Genomic DNA, 8,199 nt, shown 5'->3' on the forward strand with positions numbered 1-8,199 from the left:
CTCTGTCACTCAACCAAAGGAAGGCAATAGCTGCAAGGTTTTATACCACTGTAACTATTCTCCTTTCACAAACTTTGCTCCTCTTGCCTCCATTAGATTCCTTGATATTGTCAAATAGTACACAACCTAAGTAACTTGGCCGTGAAAATGCATCTTCATCAAATAAGTTGCCATACCAGACATGGTAACCTTGGCAAACCTAATATGTGATGCAGGACAATTAATCACTTGCTCTAAAAGCTCGAACTGTTAGAGTATGGCGAATTAATCCCTTTATTTCATAGCCCAGGCCCCACATTGCATGGGTTAGGACCTCGGCTGAACCCCCTTCGTGGGCCCTAAATCACATGAGCCGCCCACCTCGAGCGTGTCCCCGCATCCCACGGGCTACCCCACCAAGCCTGGTGTGAAATGCGTATTAATCACCCCCGGTTAGGAGTCTCGAACACGAGACCTCCTCCATGGGCTGCACCCACCCCTAGTATGCCCTTACATCCCACAAGCAACCCCACTCGAGCCCGGTGTAAAAATGCCCCTGCATTAATCACCCCCAGTGAGGAGTCTCGAACACGAGACCTCCTGCTCTAATACCAATTTGATGCAGGACAATTAACCACTTGCTCTAAAAGCTCGAACTATTAAAGTATGGCGAATTAATCCCTTTATCTCATAGCCCAAGCCCCACATCGTGTGGATTAGGACCTCGGCTAAACCCCCTTCGTGGGACCCAAATCACATGAGTCGCCCACCCTGAGCGTGTCCCCACATCCCACGGGCTACCCCACTCGAGCCTGGTGTGAAATACGCATTACTCACCCCCGGTGAGGAGTCTAAAACACGAGACCTCCTCCGTGGGCCGCACCGACCCCGAGTGTGCCCTTGCATCCCACAAGCGACCCCACTCGAGCCCGGTGTAAAAATGCCCCTGAATTAATATGCCAACATTCTAGTAGTGTTAATAATATTGACATACCACAAAAATTCAATAAGCAACATATGTAAGTACAGATTGCAATCTTCTCGAAAAGGCTGCCTCTGCGTACGTGTCCAACCCAAAAATTCCCCTCTGCGTACATGTCCAACCCAAAAATTCCCTTGAGGGATAGTTCGCGAAAGAGTGTTTTATCTTATTCTGACAAGCCAACTAAAGGCGACACCAAAGTATGACAGTTTTGTCTAGACTGAATTTGTTAAAATTGCGAGGCCATATATTCGAATCAATAAGCAGTCGATCATATTATGTAAATACACAGCAAGTTTGAAGATAATATACAGTAATCTGGTTCTACAACTGGTAAGACAGTTTTGTGAAACCTGACCCCCATGATCATGATGGTGACAGTGTCATGAAAATAGTCATTTCTTGGGCAGCACTTGAATGAGATGTTAAGCCATGAAGGGAAAATCAGATGTTAACCCAGGCATTAAGATCCCAAATCAGAGAAGAGTTTCTCAAAAGGGAACTGGTAAGTTTAACAAAAATATGAACGACTACACGTGCTCAAACTGTGAATAGAAGTGGACGTAATCAAGGATAAAATGAGAACTACTGTCATATGTTTAGAGACAAACATCAAAATGATTACCCAGATCAATTCTCCACAGTATTACTAGCACCTGTACAAAAGTCTTTTTTATTCTTTTTTATAGAGAGAGAGAGAGAGAGAGAGAGAGAGAGAGAGAGAGAGAGAGAGAGAGTTTGTATACAAGTCTCTATTGCATTTTCTCAGATTGGTAATTACTGTTTTTGTTTCACCAATTTCTACGTAAAATAATTTTGACCAATCATCTAATTAGGAAACAGTTTCTTTAACTCTTAAAGATATTAGTTTGTTGTCAAGAACTTGACTTCACTGAGTATTAAGAGCTTCCTTGTCGGTTCTGTTTCACTGGGTGTTTCACCTTTACTATTGGAGAGGAACATTCTAGCCGAAATAAGAAATACCGGCTTCAATGGTTGAATTTTGAAATATGAAAAAGAAATGGCGAAAACATTGTGTCTGAAACAAGCCAAAATGGACATGACAGAATGAAATTTGGCCCAAACAAAAGAGGGGTTTTGGTTCTGTTTTGTCAATTAAACCAAACTGTTTATACCATTTCGGCTGAACTGGATCAATTGATAGCTAAGATCAATAGTCTTGAGATTTGCAGTGTATCACAGATAGTCTCAGGCAACAAACTCCTACCCAAAGGCACTTCATTAAGAAGAATTTGTGCGAGTATGAATGTCACAATGAAATCAAGGATTTTCCACTGACCCAAATCTATCCAAAACTATTTTAGTAGTCCATACATCTCCAAAGTTTTAAAACCCACTTTCAGAGTGTGACCCGCCCAAGGAGCAAAACTGCTATGGCTCATTTTATTTCATCCAAAACCAATGAGTTGAACAGACTCTTGTAACAGATGCATCTTTCAGTAGGTAATTTCAGTTCATTCTGCAGTGAATCGATGTCAACTCGGCTGAGTCAACTTAGTTTAAATGAGTTTTAAAACCATCGACATCTTTATACATGATATAACGAACTACCAACAAACTGAAGCCGAAGCTACAACAAGGAAACTAACATAATTAAACCTAGAATTGAGCAGCTATTTACACTTTGTGCATGTGAACTAATACAACAAGGTCACAAAGAAGCGTTGGAGCTTCTTCGAAATTCATCTGAAGATACAAGAGAACATAATTACCGTGGCCTTCCCATGAACTTGACCCCTTTCTTCTACCAAAAAACTGGACTGCTGAAGGCCTTGGCTTCTACCAAAAAACTGGCCTGCTGAAGGCCTTGGCTTCCACAAAAAACAACTAAATGGAACTATTGAAGGTCTTGCATTTTCTAACTGGCGCATCGAGATTCAGATCTTCCCCCTGGAAACTCCATTTACTTGAGCTGCACTCCAAGGGGTCCTGGATGATTCACCTGGGAAGAAACAGAACCTTTGATCTCTTTGAGTTGGAGATGAGGAAGAACAGTCAAAGTGACCAGTCTTCATTCTACTCAGAGACGGGTCGCATAACCTGCTCCTGTCACGAGAACTGGAACCTGCATCTTCATGAGTCGGACTATTTTCCACACTTAAACATGGAGTTGGCAGAGGCCCCAATCGCAATGATAGGTCATATCCCATATCTGGTGGATTCTCCGATGTGCTCTCCAAATTCAAAGACCCACTAGCAGGCCTGTTTGAGGCATCTAGAGCATTATTGCCACTGAGGAGGTTCTGCAAGAAACCCGTTTCAGCCTCTGGGATGGGCTGGACATGTGGCATACTGACCATAATTGCATCACTGTTTGAACCTTGTGGATATTGAAAAGCAAACCCCGATTCCACCATCTGATGGTTGGTGCTATAAGACAAGGGATACACACCCCCCAATCTCGGTGAGGAATCCATAGGAAATGATTTATCTTGCCAAGAGATAGCAAAATTCTCCGGCAAAAGAGGGAATTCACAAGAAGACATAGGTGGGTGATTCATCTGTTCATGAGGCGTGGTTTTATCCTGAAGAATGGGGCTGCAAGAATCCGAACCCAAATGGGTTGAATTTACATTCGTGGGTGTTACAAGGGATGGGTAATAAGATCCAAATTGGGAACTTGAATTCGGAACGGGGATTCCAAAGCGTGGAGGAAGCAAACGAGAGGATCCATCATATTGTACGGTCTCAGAGTTCTTGGGAGCAACAGACATTTGAGTAGCTTCTTGTGCCGTGGAACTAAGATAACACCTTGGATTATTATGCCGTTGACTCCGCGAGGCCCTTCTGGGAATGCAACCCAGATTAAGAGCAGCTGAAGAAGAAAAGGGGAACAAAAAAGGAAAGAAAGATGAATTACAAACCTTCCTCCACTGCAAACTAGTCAGGTATGTAATACGGATGTCAGTGGGTGGGATTTGGACAGGCAGGGCAGGGCCCAACCAATACCCAGACAACCAGAACTTTGAAACTCGTAGGTTCATGACATGCTTTCAAATCCAAGCAAAAGAAAGCCCTTTTTTTTCTTTTGAATCAAGAAAGCCCAAAAAAATAATTAAAAAAAAAAAATAACGGAACTCAGTCCAAACCTTGCCCGGTTGATTTGTTTCACAGCCATGGCAAAAGCAATTAAATATCTATTTTATTGGGAAAACTGTCTATAGTCCACGTTCAAACAATTGATAAGAACACAACAGTTTGAATACATTGGTCAACAAAAAACAAGACTAAACTAGCTTTAGCCTCAAAAAGGCATGGAATAAAGGCCAAAAAGTAAAGGTTAACCTTCAGATTCATGCAAACAAGTAAGGAGCCCCATTATTCTAACAAAAACCCAGTAATAAAAGTTGCAACCTCGATAATCATCTTAAACTGCAAGGGTACTTTCGTAAATAAGAAATAGGAGAGAAGAACAAGAAAGGGAGATTTTGTCTATTTCTTTTTTCTAGCAAGGTGCATGACTACAATTGGGAATACTGGGGTTAAAACAAAAGAATGGAATGGGTTTAAAGCATAAAAATTCAAAATGGTTAAAAGTGACATCAATCTTTTATGAAAAGTGTTTGAATATATCTAAAAACAAAATGTCGAAAAAGCATTTATCAGAATCGGCCATTTTCTTTGAGCTATTTTCAAATTGTTGCAGTTAAGATCGTTTATGGAAACAAAGCAAGACATTCCCTTTTTCTCAAGATATTGTGATATGTAATAGCCACAATCACTAGATATAGTTATTTCATAGATACACTTAAAATAATAAAACATAAACATACTTGGATTAGTATGTGGATTTTTGTGCTCATTCAGGCCACAGCATTAATGCCCAGCCCAGCCCACATTTTCATGTACTTCCATAGTAGGCCTTGAAAACCCATTTAGGCACCCATGCATCCAAACAAGATTCACCACCCAAAACCCTCAAATCCAAGATCAAGCAACTCAATTATAAACCCATCTTTCCAACCTTTTTCTCTCCCACCAACATAAGCATCGAAAGATTCAAGAGAACATAAATGAAATGAGAGGACCGTAAATTTCAAGTTTTGGCAATCGCACTGGCGATAAAGAACAAAAGTAGGGAAGAGAAGGGTACCTTCAATACAAGGCTGCAAAAGCTCCCCGCTTTCGCTGCTCTCATCTCTCCGGATTATCGTATTAATGGCATCATTCGTCCGCTCCCAAAGCGTTTTAAGGTCCATATACTCTGCCTAAAGGATGAAAAACCAACCCAAACAATTGAGAAAAATGCAGAAGTCCCAAGTTGGGCTAGACCGCCATGTGTGATTTTCCAGCATTCCTTGACTGGCAATGACTCATCCAATACATGTATATGTCAATCCAGACCGTCCAGATTGCAGGAGGCAATGTCGATTGATTGTGATCCCAAGATCGCATTATCCTGATGTTCCTAACCATCCAATAGATGGGCATCAAATGAAATGATCAGTTAGAACGAAAATATTCTACTAAGTTCAATGGCTGATATCAGATGGTCTGGATAGACAGGCGTGTTCAACACATGAACAGGGGATGAATCCCTGCCATTTAAGAAATGGTGAAAGACCCAACTCTGAGTGACATGAGAAATGGAAGCAGAGAGATAGTAGTAATGGAAAGAGTAAAAGGACCTCAGAATTGGCTTTGGAATACATGATTTCTTCAGCCTTCAAGACGACAAGCGGGAGCTTCTCCTGCCATTCTTTGTTCTTCTTAGTGGCGGAGCTGTGAGTCTCATTCACGACCCTAATCAAACACATGGAATGGGTAGAAAGAACCGATTCAAATGAAGAGGGAAATATACGGAATGAAGAGAGAGAGAAAAGGGGAGAGGAGTGGGTCCCACCCCCACCCACCCACCCACCTGAAGATCTCTTGGATGAGAGAGCCTCTCATGGGCTGGTGCCTTTCGCTGTGCCATGCTCGCCTAACGCACTCGTATGGCCGTGGGCCTGGCCTTGGCATCTCTTCTTTCTTTCTTTCTTTCTTTCTATTTCTACTCCTACTCAATGTATAACTTCCAGCAACCCAACTTTTCTTTCTTTCACACACAGACACTGAGATTGAGAGAGAGAAGAAGAAGAAGAAGAAGAAGAAGAAGAACAGAGAGAAAACAACAGAGAATGATCTCAGCTTGCTCCCTTTCCACTCATTTCTTCTCCTTCTACCCCAGCTGGATTTGGGTTTTCATTTGGGAGACTGGATTTTGACTTTATCGAGAGAGAGAGAGAGAGAGAGAGAGGGACGAGGGTTGTGGCCGAGCCTACAGGAGGGAGAGCTTCCTTTTCTCTTTACGCCTTTTTCATTGGAAAGAGTTACAGTGATAGTCCAACCACTTTTTTCCCAAACGGTGGTGACTCATCCCCCTCGGCGCGTGTAACTCTGCGAGGACTCCAAAGATAACTTGTTAGACCAACGTTAGATTTCACGTATAAGATTCCAGGATCAATGTAATTTTCGACATGAGAGCCATCCAAATGAGGGCCATGATATGGACGGTAAGGATTGCTTTTTAACATTTACACCGCGGGCGTAGTGGATGAAACTTACGACTTCTCGAAATGGTTATGAACTATCACAGTATTTTAAACCTCTCTGAAAGCCAACCGTTCTGCGTTCTGCCCCAACTCATAACTGCTGGTGTCATGTCACTCTCGTGGCACGGCTTACATATACACGAATCGAGACCATCTAACTCTTCGTACCATTTGCTGCATTAGCATATCCCAAAATTTCAAAACAAGTGGGTCCCATCAAATGGACGGTTTAAAAGGGAACATGGTCAGAAGAATGGCTAGGCTTGTAATCAATTGATTGAATCAGCCATGACCCATCTACAACATGGCCCACTATTTGAAAAGCTTGGATCGGCGGCACGAATGGACACCGTGTGGACGTTAGATGAGGGACCACTATTTAAGATATGGTTAAAAACGCACATGGGAGTTATACTTCATTCTCTCTCTCTCTCTCTCTTTTAAGTTATACGATGCACAGGCTGCGTATGACGCTTGATACACGCACACTTAGAACTTGTACACGTGCTATGTATTAACTCAAACAAAACCAGCTAGATTCTGCAGCTCACTGTCTTCAAGTTAGAATCTCAAGATCAGATTGGTTGAAAAATTCTAACCTTTGAATCGTGGACACTTGTTTATGGAAAAAGGACCGTTTGATATTTTTTCTTCCTAGCCGTCCAATAAATGTCCACCAATCCAATAATCAAATGATCAAATAAGCTCATTCTTTTTTATCCATAACATATTAACACGTGTACCATAATTCAAACGGTTTTAATTTGAGAACTCGTTTGCCACCTATGCTATTTTTAAGTAATTTCTAAGTTCTTATGTATCATCTGTTACACTCCAGATCTACACTATGCTATGAGCCTGTGTATCATCTACCGGACGCGAGAGTATCAAATCTAATCCTCTCTCTTTTTAATTTTTGGCACATACCCCTTTCTTTTGGCTATATGTCAAATAACTACCTCATTTTTTCAAGTGTTGCTAAATAAACCCCTAACTCTTCCACATACAAGTATAAAGAGCATCGACGGTTCAACCGGACCATTAACCATATTAAATGATACTTTTACCTTTAACTTCATAGAAATGATGGAAATTATTATTTCACTCCAATGCAACACACAAAAAGTTTTTAAGTTTTTGTATGAGATCCCACTACCTGTAGTGTGGGCTTATCATGGTGAAATGATTTAGACTGTCCAATGATCTAGCTCACTAATCCCTTTGGTGTTTGCATAAGCATGAAATAAAAATTTCTTCTTCCTTACAAAATCGAGGGCAAATATATCATTTCTAGGGCATTTGGATTGAAAATTACTTAATATAAACTATTTATGCCAAAAGTAACTTATTTTAGTTTCTACTTATTAAATATATTTGATAAACAACATACTTATCATCTAAAAAAAAAAAAAACATGTTTGGTGTCCAATATCAAAAGTAAATATCCTTCAAATCTATTTTATCCCCCTCACATCCATCATCCATCATTTGGGGCCAACCTTTGATGTGGCCCACCTTGGATGTGGGCTATTTATCACTAGGGATCGACCTTTTGTGTGCATCGTTTAATATGTAGGGCCCATATTTGATGTTGGTCATATCCATCATGTTGGGCCAACCATCAATGTTATTGTCCATCATGTGGGGCCAACCATCAATACCCTCCACCCACTATGTGGAGCC

General features: G+C 41.2%; 1 protein-coding gene across 2 annotated transcripts; it reads right to left on the minus strand.

Moving 5' to 3' along the window:
* Positions 1–2,469: 2,469 nt before the first annotated feature.
* On the minus strand, positions 2,470–6,221 carry LOC131256612 (uncharacterized). Of its 2 annotated transcripts, none has more exons than XM_058257542.1 (5): positions 5,844–6,221; positions 5,611–5,725; positions 5,076–5,190; positions 2,808–3,797; positions 2,470–2,772 (listed from the first exon to the last, which is right to left on the minus strand). In XM_058257542.1, the coding sequence occupies exons 1-4, from the start codon at positions 5,942–5,944 to the stop codon at positions 2,860–2,862; spliced, it is 1,269 nt and encodes a 422-aa protein (XP_058113525.1). In that variant the 5' UTR covers positions 5,945–6,221; the 3' UTR covers positions 2,470–2,772; positions 2,808–2,859. The 2 variants fall into 2 exon arrangements, with proteins under 2 accessions (XP_058113525.1, XP_058113534.1); XM_058257551.1 differs by having other exon boundaries at positions 6,013–6,220.
* Between the last annotated feature and the right edge of the window lie 1,978 nt (positions 6,222–8,199).

This window comes from Magnolia sinica, chromosome 1 (genome assembly GCF_029962835.1).
Source record: "Magnolia sinica isolate HGM2019 chromosome 1, MsV1, whole genome shotgun sequence".
Taxonomy (NCBI): Eukaryota; Viridiplantae; Streptophyta; class Magnoliopsida; order Magnoliales; family Magnoliaceae; genus Magnolia; species Magnolia sinica.

Bases quoted from the DNA above. Each gene is read 5' to 3' on its own strand.
- LOC131256612 (XM_058257542.1), bottom strand. From the start codon at position 5,944: ATGCCAAGGCCAGGCCCACGGCCATACGAGTGCGTTAGGCGAGCATGG. The intron at 5,726-5,843 runs GTGGGTGGGTGG...GTGTTTGATTAG, and splicing joins CTCATCCAAGAGATCTTCAG to GGTCGTGAATGAGACTCACA. The intron at 3,798-5,075 runs GTACCCTTCTCT...TTTCTTCTTCAG, and splicing joins TTTGCAGCCTTGTATTGAAG to CTGCTCTTAATCTGGGTTGC.